The sequence below is a fragment of the Marmota flaviventris genome, chromosome 6 (genome assembly GCF_047511675.1).
Source record: "Marmota flaviventris isolate mMarFla1 chromosome 6, mMarFla1.hap1, whole genome shotgun sequence".
NCBI classification, from domain to species: domain Eukaryota; kingdom Metazoa; phylum Chordata; class Mammalia; order Rodentia; family Sciuridae; genus Marmota; species Marmota flaviventris.
The window spans coordinates 144,802,252-144,825,962 of NC_092503.1; the positions used below are offsets into that span (position 1 = coordinate 144,802,252).

Genomic DNA, 23,711 nt, shown 5'->3' on the forward strand with positions numbered 1-23,711 from the left:
CTAAGGAAGTGCCCATTCAGTGTGATTGTGGTAATGATTCTTATTTAAGTGGATTTGAGTAGAAGATATGGGAGGAGTGGGAACTCAGAGTGGTTCATCCCAGAGTAACAAAATCATTTTGGGGAGTGGGGAATTTATGCTAAAGTTGGAAGGGATGATCTCATGGTTTAAGATAAAGGAAACTAAATAAGCACAGGGAGATGAAATGATTTTTCGTGTTGCATGATTTTTTTTCCCACAGTTTTTATTGGTGCATTTTTACATACTTGTACATGCACACAATATGACAGTGGCATTTGGCCAGTATCCTTCTCCTGTCCTTCCCCCGTCCCAGTCCCTCTCCTGTAGTGTACTGATCTCTCTTTGAATTCCATGAAATCCCCACACCTTGCTTTTCCCCTCTTCCTCTCTGATTTCCCCTTAGCCGAGAAATCATATGACCCTTGGCTTTCCCAGTTTGGCTTATTTCTCTTAACATAATGTTCTCAAGTTTCTTCTGAGAAACTTTATGTCACATGATTTAGCAGCTGAATTGAGTCTTAATACAATACTTCTTCTATATTACACTTCTCATAATTTCTCTCTGAGATGCCCCAGACAGTGGAGCAAAGGGCAGAAAGAAGAGCTGCGTAGTGTTACCTAATATTAAAACACAGGCTTAAACGACAGGCTTCCATACACATGTTTAGAGCTCATTTTAAAAAAAACATTTAGTTATCAGTGAACTTCATTTTTTAAATTTATATGTATACAGTGCTGAGCCGAACTGAGTGCCTCAGACATGCTAGGCAAGCAAGCCCTCTACCACTGAGCCACAGCCCTAGCCCTAGAACTCATTTTAAAAAGGTGGTCTTAATGTTTCTAAAATGAACAATTCTAAAGGTATAAATATAACCTAGATTTAAAGTGGATAAGTATAATCAGTCCACTTGCTATGAAGGAGATCCCTTTCACTCTTCATAGCTATTGAACTTGAAGCAGTTTTCTTTTTCATTTTTACGTTTCTATGAAATACAGTTCACTCTTTCTGTGTTTTGCTAATTGCGTCCACCTCCACAATCAAGGACAGTCCCACCAGTCCCAAGGATCCCCCCTGCTGCATCTCGTAGGCAGCCCCTATCCCCACTCCCTACTCTGACCTTTTCTTCACCCTGGGCAACCCCAACCTCTTCCCATCCCTATAGTTTTTCCTTTTCCAGAATGTCATAAAAAGGGAATCATAGACTATGCAGCCATTGGGGTCTGAAAGCAGTTTCTTTGGTCTGTTTTTTTGTTTGGTTGGTTAGTTTTTTATTTTTATTCTTATTTTTTTTTTTTTGGCAGAATTAAAGATTGAACCCAGGGATGCTCTACCACTGAGCTACATCCCCAGTTCTTTTTAAATTTTATTTTAAAATTTGACTTTATTTGGGGTCTTGCTAAGTTGTCAAGGCTATCCTCAAACTTACAATCCTCCTGCCTCAGCCTCCCAAGTCACTGGAGTTATAGTGGTGTGCCACCTGCGCCTGGCCGGGCAAAGCACCTTTTTAATCTGTCTTTTGAAAATGAGAAAACCATTCTGTATGTTCCAAGGTGAATATGGTGGTTGCCTATAGCTCCTCTGGCAGCTTTAATAACTGTTCAATGTTGGTTCCTTTTGGCCCACTCCCCCTCCCCACGTTATTTATGTTTTAGTAAATAATAGAATCAGTTGGACCTATAAAAAGGATTGGGGCTGTAACCCAGTGGCAGAGCACTTGCTTAGCATTCATGGGGCCCTGGGTTCTGGGCTTCATCCTCAACAGCACACACACAAAAAAATCTAAGTTTATTTTGGTAATATCATTCACTTGGCATAATAAACTAAAGCTCAATGCAGCATTTAATTATGACTTTGTTAAATGTCACATACTTTTTATTTTGCATAATTTGATAATCATCAAAGCTGTGTTCTACTTTTATTCCAGAGACATGTGACAGACCCTCAGAACTTCCCTCACGGGTCCTTTCAGTGGATTAGATCAAGGCAGAGTCCTGTCCTGAGCACATGACAACACCCCACTGTGGTTTCTTATTAAAATTCATACAGAAGAGCTCTCTGTCTAGATTTGTAGGTGGCTCAAGGGTTTTTTCTCCCCTGTCAGTTGAATATCTTAGTTATTGGTGTGGATCTGAAGAAGTCCATAATTCAGAATTTCTAAAATATTGAAATAACACAGCACAAATGAAAATACCAACATTCATAAAAATAAAACCCTCAATACCTAAAATCCACATACTCCCAACAGCAAAGTGGCCTAAAGTGGCCCCTGACAGAGAATGGTACAAAAGTAAGGAACCGAGGGGCCAATTGAAGGCCTGTGGGGTTTTTTGTTGTTGTTGTTGTTGGTTGGTTGGTTGGTTGGTTGGTTTGGTCCTGTGTTTTATTTTACAAATTTATAAAAATGTTGCATTCCTGTCTACCCTATCACGTTGTGACCCCCTGCCCCCAACACACACACTCTGGGACTTGAACTCAGGGGCATTCTACCACCAAGCCACATCCCCAGTCCTCTTCGTTTTTTTATTTTGAGGGATGGTCTCGTTAAGTTGCTGAGTCTGGCCTCGAACTTGCGATCCTCCTGCCTCAACCTCCCAAGTCGCTGAGATTACAGCATCATCATACCTGGCACATTCTTGAACTTTGATTGGAATAAATTACGTAGAGAAAACCATACATGTCAGAATTGAACACATCACTGAATTTTCAAACTGCTTGTTGTCTGTATGGCCAGCACCAGAAATCATGTTCCCATGACTCCTGGAATCCCTGAGGTTCCCTTGAAGTTACTTCCCAGAGTAATAACTATTCCTGACCCAGAAATGAGATGTCTGTTTTTATATCACTGTACAACTTCCAACCCAGGCCCGGTGCCTTTCATCCCAGGGTTCAAGTTAATTGGATGTTTCAGGAAGAAGTGCTAGACCTAGATTTCCTAGATTTCTGCACATTACATGGAAATGGGCACAGGAAGAGTCAGGAGATGCACCCACACATCTCAGGCATGTGGCAGGACTCTCCCCATGTCTTCTTTTTTTTTTTTTTTTAAGTTTATTTGGGTGTTTCCCCCATTTGCAGAAGACTGTACACAGAACTGCTCTGCTGTTCTGTATTAAAAATTAGACTTGTGAAAGATAGGGACTGACTTCTAGAATTAGCAGCCTACATAATACCCCAGGACAGTCTGCAACAAGTGGAATTTATCGCTGACCTTGAGCAACCTTTGGCCTGCCTAGGGTTTGCAAGCAGGGCTTAAAATTAGACACCAGTCCTAAGTGAGCATGATTTCTTATTTGGCTGCTTTTACATGGAATCAGAGGGGAGATTTTACAAGCACAGAATGAATTCTTGATTTGCAGCCAGCCGGGTGCAACCTGGGCCCTTGTTCTAAAGGTGAAGACAGCACTGTGCAAGATGTCTAATGAAGTCATTAAGGAATATTTCCTAGCCAACAAATACCACAGCACACTGTGTTCTGTGATCTTAAGGACCTGCCACCAGGGGGGATCCGCACTGTTGTGCTTTTATTTGACACAGTCATGTAAAACCTGGGAAATGCCATTGAAATGTGAAATACCTAATTCAAGCTATCAACAAACTCACCTAAATAAGTAGATTGCAGGAAAAAAAAAAGTTACCACTTGGTGTCTAAGTGTCACAAATAACAGAATCTCTGAAGTTTGTGGAATCCAGTAAAACTTAAGTCCTAAGAAAACAGGTTTTTTAAAAAATTGTTTTATTCTAATTTGTTATATACGACAGCAGAATGTATTACAATTCATATTACACATATAGAGCACATTTTTTTCATATTTCTGGTTGTACACAAAGTATGTTCACACCATTCGTGTCTTCTACATGTACTTAGGGTAATGATGTCCATCTCATTCCACCATCTTTTTTACACCTCTTTTCCCCTCCCTTCCCCTCCCTCTTCTTTGCCCTATCTAGAGTTCATCTATTCCTCCCATGCTCCCCCTCCCAACCCCACCATGAATCAGCCTTCCTTATAGCAGAGAAAACATTCGGCATTTGGTTTTTTAGGATTGGCTAACTTCACTTAGTATTTGAACTTGCAAACCCATCAAAGCAGTAACTGTGCATATAAGTGATATCTGAACTCATTTGATTTAAGGAAGCCGAACATGCTTATCTCAGTGGTGAAAGGTTATTTATAGTCTATGTTCAGTGTAGTTAGTCAGCTATTGAATAGTTATGCTGCTGTCTTAAAGTGATATGGAAGTATTTATTTTTGCAAAAAGATATTTTCTAAAATAAAAGGTTTTCTTTTCCTTTCTGTCTTCTTTTTTCCCTTTTTATTACCATTGAAAGAAAAATTTAGTGTTATTCACAGTTCCCCTGGAGCTCAGAGGCCTAGCTAGTGCTCCATGCAGGGCCACCTGGCAGAGCCCTGGTGTCAGCTGGGATGCACAGAGCGGGAAGGGGAAGACATTTGTCACACACTTAAAAAACACAGCATTTCCTTAATGTTAATGGTCGTTAATTGCAGGTGTGAGATTTTTGTAGTGTGTGCAGATTATTTTACTCTGATGTTTCTTTTTGTACTTTTATGTATTATTTGAATTCGTTCTTATAAGAGGGTCCTATTTGGGCTGGGGTTGTGGCTCAGTGGTAGAGCACCTGCCTAGCATGTGTGAGGCACTGGGTTCAATCCTCAGCACCACGTAAAAATAAATAAATAAAATAAAGGTATTGTGTCCACCTACAACTAAAAATATTTTTTAAAAAAAGAGGGTCCTATTTTTCACAAATAATAGAATAATAGTTTTAAGAGGAAAAAAGTAAAGTGTCACAAGGTAAGTGAGTTAAGAGTGTAACACTAGCTACTGTGGGCGAGTTGGAAAATAAACAGCTGCTTCTTTGAACTTTGCTTTTAAAAATTCTGAAACTTAAAAATAGAGAAAGTGGCTATTATTTGGTGAAAAAATAAACTCTTCTTACTGAGGCATGACACATGGCGATTGAGAGGAGTAGCATAGGTAATACGACAAAGTATTGGTCCTGTGAAGAGATGTTTAGTAAAAGATTTCTATGAAGGATCAATGTTCTCAGAATATTACCATCATGTAGGGCATAGAAATAAATAAATAAATAAATAACAATGCCCAGGCCCCATGCCTGACCCAGGCACTCAGAATACCTGGGAGAGGGGCTCAGGCTCTCATGATTTTGAAAAGTCTATAAGTGATTCTAATGTGCACCCAGAGTAAAGAAACAGCCATAGGCATAATTTGGGGTTTGTTCGTTTAATACTAGGGACAGAACCCAGCAGCACTCTATCATTGAGGTGCATCCTCAACCCTTTTATTTTTTATTTTGAGATAGGGTTTCTCTGAGTTGCTTAGGACATCACTAAATTGCTGAGGCTGGCCTTGAATTTGTGATCCTCCTGCCTCGGCCTCTTGAGTTGCTAGAATTACAGGCTTGCACCACTGCTATAGAGATGAAAACCAGAGTTAGGAAAACTGAAGGATAGAAGTTGTTAACTTGACCTGTTCGTTTCCTACCTCTTGCAGCTGATACCTACTGTTGAAAAACTCAGCTAAGGCCAGGCGTGGTGGCACATGCCTATAATCCCAGCAGTTCTGAATGCTGAAGCAGGAGTTCAAAGCCAGCCTCAGCAACCCTAAGCAACTTAGACTCTGTCTCTAAAAACTAAAAATAAAAAAGGGCTGGGGATGTGGCTCAGTGGTTAAACACCTCCAAGGTTTAATCCCCTGTACCCCTTCAAAAAAAAAAAAAAACCTCAGCTAAGATTTTTTTGTAGGAGCAAAAGGACTTCTTGAGTTTCGTGGCTTGAAAAAAGTTTTTCATGATTCTCTGAGTTCTTCTAATCAAGGACATCTTGATTGGGGCCAAGTGGTTCTGGATGCAGAGTCTCAGCAGTGTGGCCTGACCTCCCTGCGCCATCTGTTCTTCTCCAGTAGATTCACCTGGGCTGAGTCACTTGGTGGCCTCAAGGAGAAGGCAAAAAGCACATTTTTTTTTTTTTGAGTCTCTACTTGTGTCATTTTACTAATATCCCATTGGTCAAACCAAGTCACATGGCCCAGGCCAGACTTAAGACGTGAAGAAACAGTCTTATTTTCCATATAAAAGCTATTTTTCCACATTTTTACTAGTTTTATAATCAGCTGTCCTTGCTTAGCAGCATATGGCCTCATGGTTCCCCCACGCACTAAGAACCCCTTACCATCATTTTGATGGCAGTATGCCACCATCAGTGTGCCCTGTCATGTATTTAGCGAAGCCCTAACTTCTGAGCAGCTTAGAACTCTTATTGGTGATCAATTGTTTCACAGACCGAGCATCCCTAATGGGAACATCTGAGATCCAAAATGTTCCCAAATCAGAAACTTTTGGAGGATTCACATGATGCTACAGGTATAAAATTCCACACAAACTCCTGCGACAGGTCAGAATAGAAACACAGGCATAAATGAAATATATTTCATTCAACTACCCTCTGGCTATGTGTATAAGATGTATATTAGACATAAATGAATTTCACATTTAGACTTTGGGTATATCCTTGAGATATCTCAACACACACACACACACCCCACGTTACAAAATCCAGGAAGAGCTGAATCAGTTTGGGTCACACACAAACTGGGTGAGGGGTAGGCATAATTAATGGTGAGAAATACTCCTTTGGCACTTCCCATGTACCAACCACCATAAAGTGTATTACACATTTCACAGCAAATCCATGGGGTACATGTGCTGTTTTACCTTAATTTGCATGTAGGAAAACTGAGGAATGGAGAGTTTACCCTGACACCAGTCTCGCAGTTAGTCATTGACAGAGTAGGCGCTTGAATCCAGATAGGCTAATGTCTGAATTTCTTTTCATAAATTCATATTATACTGTCTCTTAAGTAATAATTTACAGATAACTTTCTTAGGACAAATTCCAAAAGTTTAAACTGCTGAGTCCAAAGAGATGCACATTTTAAGGAGTTTTGATATATAATGTCATGTTGTTCCTCAAAATCGCACCAGTACACACTATAAAAAGAGAAGTGGTTATCTTTGGGTTTTGACATTAGTAACTTCAGACCTTGTTTTCTGATATTGGACATTTGCATAAGCCAAGGTACAGAGAGCTTCAGGAAGATGGAGACCCATTCAGGAATTCCCAGATGAGTGGCAGGAGAGCTGGGTGTGTGTGGACAGTGATGAAAGATGAGGTGGGCAATGTTGGAAGACGAGGCCTGGAACCCAGGGTTGCAAACCTCATGCCTACAGGGCCAGGCAGACAGTGCGACTGAATGAAACATGAGATGTGGACCAGGGAGGCGGGAAAGTTTCTGACTGCCCATAACTCCAGTAATTGTCATCAAGGGACTCTGGGATTCTAGACTTCCATGGGAAATCTTTTTTTAGCATTGACTCAATTTGACACACACCTCCCTCCCTCAACTGTAGGGGTCAAACCAAAGAGACCCACCAACCAGCTTTGATTAGGAGCTGCCAGCCTGCAAGACTGTAAAGCCCTTGCATACCATGGTCAACCTGTTGGTATCTTCCTGGACTGAATTAATCCATAGCATCAAAGTTATGCACCCAGCCCAGGCTGCAGGTCTGCAGAGCTGGAAGGGGTTAGCTGGATTAGTGACTATCAGACAGCTCTGTGGCAACATTTGAGGGAGGAGAAAAGTGTTAAGCTGGGTGCCAGGGAAGCAAAACCAGAAATTGTTAAATGAGTAATGGGATGAGGAGTGGAAATTCTATTGAGAGGTGATTTGGGCACCTGTAGGAGAGGTCTAGGACCATGGCAAGATCTTGCTTTCATTTGTGGGAGAGTGAGAGGTTGGTAGGCATCCCAAGCTTGCTTGATGAATCAGATGCAGGGACCATGCAAAGCAACCCACACCCCAAAATAGGAGAATGACAGGATCAACCCTGGCTACAGAAAGAGCCAGCTGGCGATACTGTCAACAATGTGGGTAGACTGTAGGCAGAGACCTGTGTGCAGGCAATTAAAATCGCCATGGTGAGAGTTGTCAAGTACCTGTGCCAGGAACAGCAGGGCACCTGTAATGCACAAAATTTCAACAGTCATAGCTAGAAGGGATTAATTAGTAAATCTGGGGTAATCATGAGAATGAAAGATTTGGAAAGATGCTTTGGTTTAGCAGAGGAAAGAAGGCTAACTTGTCAGGCTATAAGTCTGAGATTGGGTAAACCAAAAGCCTTTGCCACCTGGAAAAATTTTTTCCTAATTGAAGGAGCATTTGACAAATGCTAAAGGTGATAAACAGGCAGAGGGTCAAGGTCAAGGTCAGCACTTAGGTCAGATAATGAAATCTGAGCTGCTCTGTGCCAAGGAGTGCCCATGTTTCCACAGGTTCCACTAACCTTTTGAGTTTCAAACCAGAAGACTGACCAAGGAAGTCTTGAGAGAGGGTGTTTGGGCTGCTACTAAAAATATTGATAATTGCAAACAGCTCCATGGTAGAGCACTTGCCTAGCATAATTTTCCCCTTTTAGATATCCTAAGTTGCAAACTCCAGGAAAATATCATGCATGGCTTTACCTATAGGAAGCAGGCAAAAAAGCATTTGGATAAGAAAGTTATCTTGAAATGAAATCAACAAGTTAGACTAGGGATGTAGCTCAAGCAGTAGACCACCTCCTTCATGCAATCCCTAGGTCACATCCCCAGCACCGGAAAAAAAAATCAACAAGTTATTAAGCACCTCCATGCTCCTGAGCAATTTGCATATATTCTCTAGGCTCTAGTGTACATGTACAAAGGGGAACACATTAGAAATTTACTAAAATTGCTCCAATTCTAAAATCCTGGGGTTTTCTTCCTTTTTCAACTTCATCTTTTCCAACTAAGGGAATGTCAATTTGTTGGCAGTTATCAGAGATACAGGCAGAGACGTCATATTAAGGACGCTAGGCCTCCATCTGGAAACTACAAGACTCAAGAAAACATCACATTAAACAGGACAGGACCTCAAGGGTTAAAAATCCTAAGTGATTCATGAAATGGTAGTAGATGAAAAATATGCATCTTTTTATTTCTAAAAATAATCCTAATTAGTAATTAGAAAAACCGGCTATAAGTTAGTTGACACTACATTTTTCTGTTATTAATGCTCAAGTTTTTTATTGATGAAGATAATCAGCCATGAACATTTAGTATGTTTTTTTCTTTTGTTGAATCAGCCTTTGGCACATTCACAAACACATTTAGTAAGTCAATGAAACAAATATGGCTCAGATGTTTGTCAAAAAAATTTTTTTTATGAAAACATAAAAGCAATACAGTGTTCAAGAAAGTTCTATAAATATAGGGAAAAATTGGCATTTCCTACGCTTGCATTTCATATGCAAGTATTTGTGTGTGGTGTCTTGATAGTATACAATTTAATATATTTTTTTTAACTTTAGATCACTTATTCTTAACTAGAAGTTACCTTGCCCCTCAGGGTATGTTTGGCAACATGTGCAGAGATTTTTGATTGACACACTGGGGTTAAAGGTCTTCTGCTAGTTAGAGGCCAGGGATGCTGCTAAATATCCTAGACCATACGGGACATCCCCCCACAACAAAGAATTACTTGTCCTAACTGTCAATATTGCCAAGGCTGAGAAATCTGCTTTAGACACAAACACAGTTTCTCCACAGAGACATGGTCTTCCATGATTCTAATAGGGAGATTGTTTTCAACCATTTACTGAGCAGTTCATTGCTAAGCATAACACATGTATTATCTTGTTTAATAGAGTCAGTTCTCCATATCTATTGGTTCTGTACCTGCAAATTCAGCCAAATGCAGATCAAAAATATTGGGAAAAAATAATGCATCTGCACTGAACACTTTTTTTCTTGTCATTATTCCCTAAACAGCACATGACAGCTACTGACACAGCATTTACGTTCCATTAGATATTATAAATCATCTGAAGATGATTTAAAGGATCCTGACAGAGCACAAAGTTTATATGCAAATTCTCCACCATTTTATATAAGGGACTTGAGCAGCCTTAGATTTTGGTACCAAAGAGGTGAAAGATGAGGGTCCTGGAGCTGACCACCCAAGAATACAAGGGATAATTAAAAATGATTACACCATGTCTTCAAGGAGTTCAGTAGTTGTTCAAAGTCATACAACTGCTAAGAGCAAAGACAGATTAGGAATCCTGTCTATCTGACTTTAGGGCCAGTGCTGTTAGTTATGTATAATAATGTCAGAGTTAACAGCTTTATATACAGATTTCTGCATTTCAAAAATTATTTCCTTGGGCTGGGGATATAGCTCAGTTGGTAGAGTGCTTGTCTTGCATGCATAAGGCCCTGGGTTCAATCCCCAGCACCACAGGAAAAAAAAAATTATTTCCTTGCCGGGCGCGGTGGTGAACACCTGTAATCCCAGCAGCTTGGGAGGCTGAGGCAGGAGGATTGTGAGTTCAAAAGCCAGTTTCAGCAACTTAGCGAAACCCTGTCTCAAAATAAAAAATAAAAAAGGCTGAGGATGTAGCTCAGTGGTTCAGTGCCCCTGGGTTCAACCCCCAGTAACCCCCACTGCCAAAAAATAATTATTTCCTTATCTTATTTTGAAGATGTTAGTATAAAGGACCAAAGGGAATGGCAATTATAGTGGCTTTTCCTATATGTTGCTAATATGTTACTGATTTTCCAGGATTGTCCCAATTTCCAGCACCACCATTAAACGGTGAGAAACTCCTTTTGATACAGTCTCCTCAGCGCTGACTATTCAGCATTTAATAACAAAATTCCTTGTTTATTTAATAAGTGCAAAAGTACATCTCTGGCCGGAAATCATAAGCATTTGCTGGAACTGGACACCACACACAGATCTCCCCAGATGAGGACCAAACCACCTGAGAACACTGAGGAGCCCGGTCAATGTAAATAAAGCTTGCATTTCAAAGAATCATTTTCATTTATTTAACAAATACAGTTATTTGACCAATAAAGGCTGAACCTCAAGAAAAACATTCCTGGTTACTCTACAAACTTTATCTCAAATGTTCTGTTTACATATGCCTATGCAGAGCAAATGAGAGAATTGAATTCTGTAGCTTGAAATATTTTCTCTGATAATATTGAGTGTCTTCTTTTTGCCCCATCCTAGAAATGACAAAAAAAATAGGCCTTTCTTGGGGGTACTTCTGAGTCAAGGGTACACCCCTCAACGCACCCCATAATGACCCTCCTAGACTCCTGACAAACAAGAGTAATAGTAATCATAACGGTTAACAATAATAATAGAATCAGATCCAGAATTTTTCAAGTAGTAATTTTGTCATTACAATAGACAGAAATCACTTTGGTAGTTTGTGAACCAGTATTTTAAAAAATGAAAGGAGACTAGACAGCAAAATAAATAAGCACATTGCATGTCATAATCCTAAGTATTCTCTTGTGAAACTTCTGTTTGTTTTATGTGTGTGTGTGTGTGTGTGTGTGTGTGTGTGTGTGTGTGTGTGTAGGAGAGACAGATGATGTAATTTTTCCCTGCTGTGGGTTGCAGAAAAAAAAAAAAAACCCACTGATCTAATCCTATCTGCTTCATTGGAGAGGTGGTTCTCAGAGATGCTAAAAGATGCCCCACGATACCTCAGCTAGTTAATTGTAAACTAGGATGAGAACAGAATTCCTTAATCTTGAGGCCAGTGTCTATGTCATCAGGGGGTTCGGCCTGTCAATCTTGGAGGGAAAAAAAAAGAAAGCCTAGTTGGGTTTAGCAGAGCCTATTAGGGAGTAGAGGGAGTAACTAGATGTTGGCACAAAGGATAGAGTTGGAGCTTTGGGGGGTCTCCATGTATCTTTTAACCCACACCAAATTAAATTGCTTAACCAAAGAGTGGGCATATTGTATTTGGGCTATTCAATGTTTGACTTGCCATTATCGCCTCAAAGTAATAACCAAATGATGTCTATAAAATATTCAAATTGAGCTGTCACCAGAAATCTTCATTTACTTATTTGTTTATTTCCATCCTGTGCTGCTGGGGATCAAACCCAAGGCCAGGTGCATGCCAGGAGAGTGCTTTACCACTGGGCTAGCAGGACAGATGTGGAGAGTGGATGATGAATGGCCTCCTAGGCAACTGCTTTGGGGCAGACTGAAATGAGTTGTCCCTTGCTGGGAAGGTAGAAGAAGTACTTTACCAACCTTAAGAAGTAGAACTTGACCATACCCTAAGTTACTGTGGCCTTTGGGGAAACCCAGGCAGAAACCGGGCTTGCTGGATCCACACACAAGCTAAGTTGTTCTCACCTCTGGGTTGATTGAGGCAGCCCTTGCATTGGGAGTGGGCACTCCTTCGTTCCTGGTGGCCAAGTGCTCTGTGACTTCAAAGGCCCGAGGAGGACTGGCTTTCCTCGGACCACAGCTTTTCTCCATAATAGATGGACATAATAGATGTCTTCCAGAAAGTGACTTTAAAGGTCTATTAAGAGTAGGGAATAGGGTGTAGCTCAGTGGGAGAGCACTTGCCTAGCACGGGCAAGGCCTCTGCTCCATCCCCAGCACTGCAAAAACATTTTTTAAAAATGTATATATTCCCAGAATTGAGTCCACGTTAGTTAAATTAACCAAAGGTTATAAAGGTAGCAGATTGGATCATAAGAGCAGATTTGGGGTGAGATAGGAAAGCAGGTAAGAGACCAACTTAGAAACTTGAGAGCCGAAGAAAGGATTTCAAGAAGAGAAAATAAGTCAAGTGTGCTGTCGTTCCTCAAGTCACACAGTGTCCTCTTTACTGTCACTTGTGGTTTCTTATGCTAGGTCATGCCCAGAATCCTCCGGGGATCTTGTAAAGATGCTGGTTCTGGCGCCCAAGATTCTGCATCAGCCTTAGGTGACACCTGTGCTCCCCAGTCTAAACATCACACTCGAACAAGGGCTCTGCACTTCCCGCCATCCCCGCCCCTCCCTCCCCTTTCACTTTAATAAATGCAATATTTTTATACACAAACGTGGCTAATATTTAAACATAGACATCTCTGAGCAATTGAAGCTTGGGATTTCATTAACAGGAAGTTAATAGGTGTGTATGTTTGTTTGAAAGGCAGTGGATCATTAATTATACATGTCACAATCTTATCTCTTGAATAATGGCATGTGTTTCAGGGCGATCCCTTTTGGGAGGATCAATATTAATGAGAATGAAAGAGGAAGGAAAAATGCCTTTTCAAAAATGTAGCCAAAGGTTAAGAGACATTTTGTCTTGGGAATGTTTTATTCACACATTTCTGATGTTGTTATTCAAACTAAATAGACTTGTAAACATTGCCCACGTCCTAGTCTTGTTGACGTTAGTAAAATAAACCAAATTCTTTCTTTGCTTATCAGACTCCTGTCCTTAACCTCCAACTCAACCAAGGCAAATTTTAATCTAAAAATTTTTTAGTGTAATTAAAAAACAGGGAAGCTTCTCTTTGGATAGGCAAGCACTAAAATAATATTTGAAGTATTAAAATGCAAGTTAAAGCAATCGGAAGGAATGTTACCTAATAAAGTGTTTTTATTGAATACTTCAATGCTTTTCTTAAATACTTTCAAGTTGGGGCAACAACAAGTAAACCAAAACCAAAAAAAAAAAAAACCTTGTTATATAGAGAATTACGGTTAAGGATTCATGCTGTTTACAGGGAAGACTCCGGCAAAATTTGATTCTAGTTAGGAGACTTGGGTACAATTCTAGATTTAGGTCATCCTATGATTATCATGTGACCACAGGGCAAAAGAATAGAGCTGTTTTTCCTCTGAAAATGCACGTGTTTTTATTAATGTTTTTAAAGAGGAAAAGTTATTCGAAATGCCCAACCCCATTAAATCTCTTTTGGAGTATTTTCTTGTCCAATTAATTTTCTTATTAAACAATAAGCATTGTCTTCAGTAAATTTTTTTTCTCATTAGCATGTGAACTAGCTTTCTATTTGCTACTCCAACAACAATTTACCACCAACTTGGCAGTTTCAACAGTATAGAGTTCTGAGGTCAGTAGTCTGATCTCTGTGGACTGAGTCACGGCGTGGGCTGGGTCACATTCCTCTCGGTTGGGTGTGGGTACCATCTGCTTCCTTGCTTGTCCAGTTCCTAGAAGCAGCCCACACTCCTGGTGGCCCCTTCCCCACCCTCAATCCACACACTAGTCCCGCCCACCCACAGGGCACCATTCTCACCAACTCTTCTGCCTCTACCAGTGCTGCCAACCCTTGCCAGGACATCAGACCCACTCAGAAAATTCAGGACGGTCCCCCAGGGACAAGATCAGCTCCTTAGCAATCCTCCTTCCCCTTTGCCATGCAACAGAACATATTCTCAAGGTTCCAGGGGTTCAGATGTGGACATTTTTGTCTGTATGTCTGAGTTTGGGGGGAATGGGGACATTATTCTGCCTACCCTAGAATGTCTTATTGATATTTAAGAAGCATCTTCTAAGAGAGGAATTGTTGCAATTTGGGGACTGATATTCGAATAGTACCATTACATCAAAATTATGTTCTGAGATGGGCGTAGTGGCACACATCTGTAATCACAGCATCTCGGGAAGCTGAGGCAGGAGGTGGCTCAGCAGTTAAGTGCCCTTGGGTTCAATCCCCAGTACAAAAAAAAAAAAAAAATTATGTTCTGATCATATCACTCTCAGGTGGAAAATGTTGCTGCTCTTATGAGGCAGGGTGTTCCTCTCTGGATTGCATTCATATTGATTTCTAGATACAGTTCTCCTTTTCCAGTAATTACTTTTGTATTATTATCTTTGGGCATAAATTCTCTATATGGTATAATGAACCCTTTAATCTGTAACCTATCCAAAATTTATGGATATGAAGAGGAGTATTCAAGATGGCTTAACCTTGTATTTCTCAAATTGGGAAATCCTGCTCCCCCACAGGACAAGTGACAATGTCTGCAGACATTTTTTTTTTTATTGTCACAATTGCGAGGAGAGTATTATGGGATGCTGCCAAGTGCCTTACATGCATAGAATAGCCCTACCCCACAAAGGATGATTTAGCCCAAAGTGTCCATGGTACAGAGGTGGAGCGACCCTGGCTCAGAAAGATGGAAACCTGAGACACTTCACCTCCACCTCTTTTAGTTTTTGAAGCTCTTCACATTTCAAAGACTTAGTTATTAGGCTAATATCTAATATCTAATGAGTGAGTTGATATTGGTATGTTGATTAGAATTGGAGTTGCTCATCAATGGAATTAGATATAATACTAATTAGACAAGGGGTCAACAACTAAGTTTGATCAAAAGATCAACTAGAAGTTAACAATGCAAGTGGATTGGTGCACCTCAATCCATGGGAAACGTGAAAGGTAATACACTGAAAGAGAATAAGCACTGTCTGGATGCTTAGTGGATGAAATCGATGCCCTGGTCTCCTGCTTCTCATCTCTGTTCTTCTCTATCCACACTGCAGGGGTTCCTGGTTCTATGCCTAACGCCTCGTGGACCGGTAACCTCAGAGCTGTGAAGTGGATTGACATGGAAGATAAACACGGAGGCTGCCACGGTGAGGCATCTGTCCCCTGCTTTGGGCCACAGTGCTTGTTGCTGTTGGCATGAGGCGGCTATGAGCACAAGAGTTCTCGTGCAGAGAGAGCTAGCTGCCCGTACGTTTAGACCAACCTGCAAGTTCCTACAGAGAAGCCAGGGGCTTTGAGTCACAGTCTCTTGAAAATCAGTTGAAATATCTCGCAGACATTCCCCAGCTCCCAAACACCTGCGGAGATGGAGATGTAGTTTCCAAATGATAGCAATGCTGGCTTCTTTAGAAAGTGAGCAAGTTCCAGCCCCTTACTGTTTGCTCCTCTTGCTGTTCCTTTGGGAGTGCAGATTTTTAGGAGAAGTGAGGTCATGTTCTCATCAAAGGCGAGCTGCACCCCCATCCCTCAATCAGCCTGTCTCCCACCTGGTTTGGAGAGCTCACAGTGGCAGGTGACACTAAAGAGAGAGGGTTCCCCTTCAAATGGAAAAGGACTAGAAACCCTATGTTGTCTATAGAATCTTATGGAGAAGGATTTTTATCCACCCTGGGGTTCATTCCATTCAGGATAGTGCCTGACACCTGGTGGGCAGGTGTCTGCTGCAGCTGTCATGCCTAAGGAGCACAGAGTGGGAGGTGGAAGCAGCAGATGTTAATTTTCTCAAAGTTCTGGAGGCTGGAAATCCAACAGTGAGGCATCAGCAGGGTTGGTCCTTTCAGAGGCTCTGCCTTTGCCGTGTAAATGAGCATCTTCTTATGTGCTCACGTGTTCTTTTCACTGTGTGTGCGCCTGGGTCCTAATGTCTTAAAAGGACCCCATCAGATTAGATAAGGCCCTACCCTCATGACCTCATTCTAACTTAATTGCCTCTTGAAAGATCCTGTTTCCACTCTGAAGTGCTGGGCGACAGGGTTCAACACAAGAATTGGGAAGAGCACAGATTCAGCCCTTTCACACCGTGCAATAAATCTTTCTTTGGCAAGTGAGTGATCAAGGGAATGAATGAGAACATGGAGGTCAGCCTTTTCTCCCTGGGGTGACCAGGCTTTGCGTCCACTCTTCCATTTAGTCTGGGCTCCCTTCATCAGTCCATCTTAGCTACACCTGTTACAGGTGAAAGCCTTCAGTTATTGCATCTCTACTACATTACACCCAACCTCTTTCTCGACAGTCCCCCTCTGCTTTGAACAGCAAGCTTCTCGTGTCCTTATATAGGCATTTCCATCTATTCAAAGGCATATTCACATCTTTCCCTTCATCAGCCCATGTGTTCCCCAGAGGGTAGAAGACTCCACCTGCCTGCATTATCATGGCCTGTTCTCCCCGTTGGAAGGAGGAAGATGGGGAGAAGGTCATTTTGCTCTTTGATCTCCTGAGTTTTCTTTAGAAAACGGACCCCAAGCCCCAGTCAGGTTCCCAATATTTGCAACATGTAATCTTCTCCAGATCTTTCCATTAACCACTGTCTCTCTCCCTCCCTCCTGGACCCCTGCAGGCGTCCTCTGTCTGTTTCCCCAGCTGTTACACAAGAGGACTTCACCGTCCACACCAGATGATGTAGAAGGCATCATCACCTTCCAGCTCTAGCCTTCCCTGCCCACACAGAAGCTCCCAAGCCATAAACAGAGTCACCTGGAGTCTCCTTGCCATTACTGATGTCCAGGGCCTATCATAGTACAGAAGGTGTAACCTAGTTGGGCTTACATTTTTGTAGGGATTCTTACAGATCACATGACAGAGGGGACCTTCAGAGTTGGCCTGTTATGGTTTGGATATGAGGTGTTCCCCAAAAGCTCCTGTATCGATGCAGGAATTTTTTGAGGTGAAATGGTTGTGAGAGCTGTAACCTAACCAGTCTGTCTTAACAAGGCCAACAGAGGGAGATGTAGGCAGATGAGTTGTGGCTAGAAGAGGCGGGTCACTGGGGACATGCTCTGGAAAGGTTGTCCTTCCCCACAGCCTTTCCCCGACCCCTGCTTTCTTGCTAACAGGAAATGAGCAGCTTCCCTACCCCAGGCCCTTCCCCCATGATGTACTGCCTCACCTTGGGTCTGTGGTTATGGACTGAGACCTCTGAAACCATGAGCCCCCAATAAACTTTCCCTCCTCCAAGTTGTTCTTGTCGGGTATTTTGGTCATAGCAATGCAAAACCGACTAAAACATGGCTCTAGCCAGGAACCTACCTCAATGTGCAAGTCTGGGTAGCACAGTTCCCTCTCAGACAAATCTTTGATTCTTCTTCTTTTGGTACCCATTATGCCAATGAACGTCGGAAACCTTTTATGGTTACAGGCATAATAACTGCCCTCCAAACCACTATATATAGAGGAAAAAAAGGGCAGAATCCAAAGGAGGTAGAACATTGCATGTAATGTAGTGACTCAGTATTATAATCCTTTTCTCCTTGTCCATCTAATTTATGTTAACTTGGTTTCTAATGTATCCTGCAAAATGCTGCAGATTTCATCTTGTATAATCAGTTTTATCATGTGTTTCTTCTGTTCAAAAATCTTCAAGGATTATTCATGCTTATGGGATAAGAAGGCAAACCCTTTCTTCTTCATCATTGGGCCAACACATGTTCCATTATGTGCCAAGCAGAGCCTCTGGAAATAGCTCCAACTTCCAACCATTCTTGTCTCTAACCCATTCCCAGCAAAATTTCATGTTCTAGCAGAAAACTTCCACCTCTACAATTTTTCCAGAGGCCTTTCCTCCAGTCTGCCCCAAGCTACCCTCTACCCTCGATGCTGCCCAGTTCTCCCCATCCACCCTTCTCCATGCTTTCATTCCACAACTACTAATTTAATGCCTAAGATTTGCCAGGCACTCTTCCAGATGCAGAGGATGTAGAAGTGAGCTTAATGCTATGAAGTCCGGGCTCTTCCGGAGGTTACAGTGTAGTCTGGGATGCAAGTCAATAAGCAAGATATCATTTTCCTTCTTGGCACTGATACATATGTATCAGTTGGTGACAAGTGCCAAAGAAAACAAATCAGGTGTTTTAGTCAGCTTTTTTGCCACTGTGGCTAAAAGACCTGACCAGCACAATTGTAGAGGAGGAAAATTTATTTGGGGGCTCACAGCTTCAGAGATCTCAGTCCATAGACAATAGGCTCCATATCTTGGGGTTCAAGGTGAGGCAGGACATCATGGTGGAAGAGTGTGGCGGAGGGAAGCAGCTCACAGATGATCAGAAAGCAGAGAGAGAGAGACAGCTCTACTTGCCGATAAAACTACATACCCCAAAGCCATGCCTCCAATACCCACCTCCTCCAGCCACATCTCACCTGCCTTCTTACCACTCAGTTAATTCCATCAGGTGATCGATTCACTCATTGGGTTAAGGCTGTCATAACCCAATCATTTAGTCTCTAAAGCTTCTTGCATTGTCTCACACGTGAGCTTTTAGGGGACACCTCACATCCAAACCATAACATCAGGGAAGAAGGAATGGCGGTCTAGGGAGACCTCATTAAGAAGGTGGCTTTGAAGCAGGGTCCTGAGGGTGTCCTGGAGAGAGCCCTAAGGATATCTGGTGAAGGGTGGATGGGAGGAAGAGAAAGTGGAGATTCTCAGAGAGCTCACCTGTGTGCTTGGGACTGGCAAGGAAGCCGGTGTGGCCGAAGTGAATAAGCAGAGGTCAGAGTGGGGAGATTTGAGTCAACAAGGCCAAGTGTGGCCAGAGTCTGAGTCTGAAATGCCATTGTCAGGGTCTTGAGTAGAGGAGACGAGTTCCACTTGTATTTTAAAACAACCTCACTGGCTGTTGGGATGAGACTGTACTAACAGGGCAATGGTATGAGTCAGATAGGAAGATGGTGGAGTCCCAGGGTGCTGGCCATGGAGGTGGTGAGGAGTGGTCAAATTCTACTAATATTTTTAAGGTTGAGTGTGTATAATTGCTGATAGATGGGGTGTGGGACATGAGAGAGAGGGGAAGAACCCCACTCTCACCCCTCCCTGGGATTCTGAATTACTGTGGACTCCGATGGGGAAGACTTAAAGAGGAGGTTAGTAGAGAGGAGATTAAGAAGTTCAGCACTAGATAACACAGTGGTGCACGCCTATAATCCCAGCAACTCGGGAGGCTGAGGCAGGAGGATTGCAAATTCAAGGCCAGAATGGCAGCTTGTGAGAAGCTGTCTCAAAACTTAACAACAACAAAAAAGGATGGGGCTGTGGCTCAGTGGGAGAGCACTTTCCTAGCATGCACGAAGCCCTGGGTGTCATCGCCAGTACCTTAAAAAAACAGAAAAAGAAGTTCAGTGCTGACATTTCATTCTGAGGCTTATTACCCATCTAAGGAGAAGTGTGAAAGTCGGCACTTGGAAAAGCTAGACCAGAGCCTCAGTCCCAGGGAAGAGATTTAGCTAGCATAACCCCTAATGGCCTCTGCTATCTGTACCCTTCCAGAACTTCTCACCCACAACTCTCATTCTCCAACATATCGCATACCTCGGGACACTTACTATGCCATTTCCTTGTGCTATTTAATTCTCATCTTTGTCAAATGCATAATTGTAGCTCTTGACCTCCTAAGGGGAGTTTAAGCCCCTCCTAGGCTGGGACTATCCAGTCACACTTCTTTGTACCTCCTAACACTTGGGGCAGTGTTACCTCCTTGGCAGTCCATTCTACCTTTCCGCCCTTGACTTTTGAGAACAAGCATGTTTTGACTGTGTTTTCTGTTCTGTCCTTTGCAGGCCACTACGTACATGGCATTTGTATCTATGGCAACGGAGACTTAAAGTGGCTGATGAATTCGCAAAGCCTGTTTGCTAACAAGTTTGAGCTCCATAAGTATCCCCTTACCGTGGAATGCCTAGAACTGAGGCTTCGAGAAAGAACCCTCAATCAGAGTGAAACCGCCATACAGCCCAGCTGGTATTTTTGATCAGCAGCTCACGTCTGCAGGGGAATTGCAGTTGGACAGAAGAGCCCTTCTTTGCAAGAGATGGTTTCAGGACCACAGTCATGGCTTCAGGACCTGGCCACATAATTATGCTTAAAATATCCACTGGATACTGTGAAACACACGACAGGATGGCTGGGCAGAGTGATCCCAGCCCTTTGGCTGGTTTGGCAGCTTCTTGTTGCTCACCTCTGGGTTGGACTATTCCTACGATCAATGACAAATTTAAATACCATCGGATCTTTGCACCAGATACTCATAATATAAATATATTCTAATAGAAAGTAGGATGGTAGATAATCCTATTTAGGACAAAAAAAAGAATTCAGTTTCTTTAAAAAAAAAAAAAGGACTTGCATGCACAAGTCCCTGGGTTCTATCCCCAGCACCGCCAAAAAAAAAAAAAAAAAAAAAAAAAAGAATCCTCTATAACATCTTAATGGTCTTTACTCTGTGCATAACCACACATGGGCCCAGAGACAGCTTTCTGGGTAACACAACAATTTGTTCTAAACAAAAATAGATCTTGTTCATGAGTTTCCACACTAACATTTTCAGTTTACCCATGTCTGAAGTTCTGTATATGGTGTAAAGCCATTAACAAGACAGAGGATGTGCTTTAAGATAGGAGTCACCGTCCTCTGCTTCAGGGAAAGGACCTTGCGGGCACATAATGTTTCTCCATCTTATGCCAGAACATTCTTTGATCTTTCTTGCATGTTTTTCACTGAGAACACTGAAAAGTCCTCACAAGAATGAAGGCATTCCTAGAGGTGCTGTTACATGAGTCTTGTCTCAAGTTGGAAATACCTCAGAATGAATTACTTCTTCTGTGGCTCCCTTCCCCCCAAATTATCCTACTTGCAAAACAGACACCAAATTCTGCAAGGCTTTTAACTACACTGTGCTATTCTCTGAGTGGCTGTACACTGCTTGGTGTTGACGGGAGTGCCTTGATTTTTAAAGGCTTTTAATTGTGGGTGACTGAGTGTCATTTATTCCTCACCCATTCATTCAGCCTGCATTCAGGGAATAGTTCTTGAGCATTTATGATCCTTTAGACCCATGCTGAGACAAGAAGAAAATGAAGATGGAAGGTTCTTAAAACCTTGGGAATAACGTTAATAATGAAAAGCCTGGTCTGGAGAAGCTTACAAAGTGTTGTATTGAACACATCCCTAGGCGCAGTTAACTATTGTGGAATCAGGCCAAGGAAATCAGTAATCACAAAATGAGGGTTAAATTAGAGATCATTTGAAAGAGAGGAGGAGGATACAGAATCTGAAGCGAGTAGCGTTCTAAGCATTCTGCTGGCTCCTCAATATGTCTCCTTTCATCTACCCTCATGGGAGTCTCATGAGGGCAGCCTGAGCCACCCCCATTTTGCAGATGAAGTAACTGAGGCTTGGGTTAATCAGCATTAGTAAGCACATTCTTTGTCTGAAAATTGGGATTCTCTTACCGGTCTTCATTTCCTGAGCTGGCATATTGAGAGAAGATGAAATAAAATGAAATGAAGCCATATTTACTATACCAGAGAAGGTAGATTTTAAGCATGATCTCAGTGTTAATATTGAGAAAAAGTTCTGGCACCTCAGAAAGATGTGAAGTCTACTCTAGTATTCCTCTAATCCACTGAATTCCTAAATATTTATTTATTCTAATGAAAACAATGACTACAACAGATGATAGATTTAATTAACACAATTTTATTTTTTTTCTATAATTGTTCCTATTGAATGTTAATCATATTTAAAGGGAATGACTATGATAAAACTTTATTTTTCCTGTTACTGAAAAAAAAAGGAACTGTATTGGGCAGTAAAGGGTCGAAGGGTAGGAAACACATCCAGGGTCAAGAGTGAAGTCTAAAAATGGTCTATTTTCAACTTGTTAGTTAAGTGAAACACCTGAGAAGAAGAACTGTTTTACACTGGATCTTACTCATATAGAATGAGATGTTTTTCTGGAATAGAAGATGTTTACACGTCCCTTGCTGGTCATCTCTCCTATAGCTTCAATAATCTTGGAAGAGTGGAGTGGAGTGTTCGAGCTAGTAGATTTCTGCTAGCCCATCGAGAAGCCCTGAAACTACTGTAGCCATGTTTGTTTTTGATAATGTTCTGTTTTTTTTCTTGGAAATAAATTAATATATTGTTTTACACCTTTGGGGATATTGTGTATGTTTATTTGGTGGTTGCTTGAAATCCGATAAGAACATTGCTTTAGTCAGCTTTCTCGCTGCTGTGACTAAAGGACCCAACCAGAACAACTGGAAAGCAGGAAGGTTTATTTGAGGGCTCATGGTTTTAGAGGTCTTCGTCCATAGAAGGCTGGCTCCATTCCTCAAGACTGGAGGTAAGGCTGAACATCATGGCGGGAGAGTTCAGCAAAGGGAAGCAGCTCACCTGGTGATCAGGAAGCTGAGAGAGAGAGAGTCCACTGGCCAGATAATTAAACTTTCCCTTTGCAGGGTGTTGGGAGAGTAATTGGAAATGATAGAGGAGAAAGCAAAATGGAAGATCAACTTTATTTAAATTAGGCACAATTATTTAAAAATTTGAGGTGAGAATAAGTTATCATTTGCTTGCGCTGTGAATTCATTTTTTGAAACTCAAGACATAATTTAGGAAAAAATTTTGTGCTGATATTATCCGATTTACTTATCAAATGCTAAAGTTTTTGAGCAGCACTTCAGCTGTAAGTTTGCTAAATAAATATCACTTCTGATGGACACATGGAAAGTAACCTCGTGAAGGCATCTTACATACCATTGTTTAAATGAAAAATATCTTAAAGCTAAAATGAAAAACATCTCAGACCACAAAGTAATGAGAATAGATGCTCATAAATTGAAACTAATACAAAATATAGAATATAAGTGAAATAATATGGGATAATATAAATAAAAAGTGAACTATCCTCCCTAGGGGTAATCACTCTGATGTATGTTAGGTACAGCTTTTGCAAACTGCAGTGACATACACACTAAATATGCATGCATCTCCAACAGTGCTGTCAGTAAGAATGTCTATGGTGACAAAAATTCTTTATATCTGTGCTTTCCAGTAGGGTAGCCAGCATGCACAGGAGCTACTGAGCACTTGAAGTGTGTTAGTATTTCTCCATATGGCAGAGAAATGTTATTTTTAACCTTATTTAGCTTTACTTGATTTAAACAGACACATGTGATTCATGGCTTCTGCATTACACAGCACATTCCTGAAGGTAGACAGCACTTATGTGAATGTGTTTACAGAAA

General features: G+C 41.6%; 1 protein-coding gene across 4 annotated transcripts in view; it reads left to right on the plus strand.

Annotated features, from left to right (window-relative positions):
* Nucleotides 1-22,613, plus strand: part of LOC114102663 (N-acetyllactosaminide beta-1,6-N-acetylglucosaminyl-transferase) — an 80,067-nt gene extending 57,454 nt beyond the window's left edge. For all 4 annotated transcript variants that reach the window (XM_071613677.1, XM_027948135.2, XM_071613678.1 and 1 more), the window contains 2 exons: nucleotides 15,467-15,559; nucleotides 20,241-22,613. In XM_071613677.1, coding sequence (XP_071469778.1) covers nucleotides 15,467-15,559; nucleotides 20,241-20,431 — 284 coding nt within the window. In that variant the 3' untranslated portion in view covers nucleotides 20,432-22,613. The remainder of the gene's footprint in view (nucleotides 1-15,466; nucleotides 15,560-20,240) is intronic.
* Nucleotides 22,614-23,711: the final 1,098 nt, after the last annotated feature.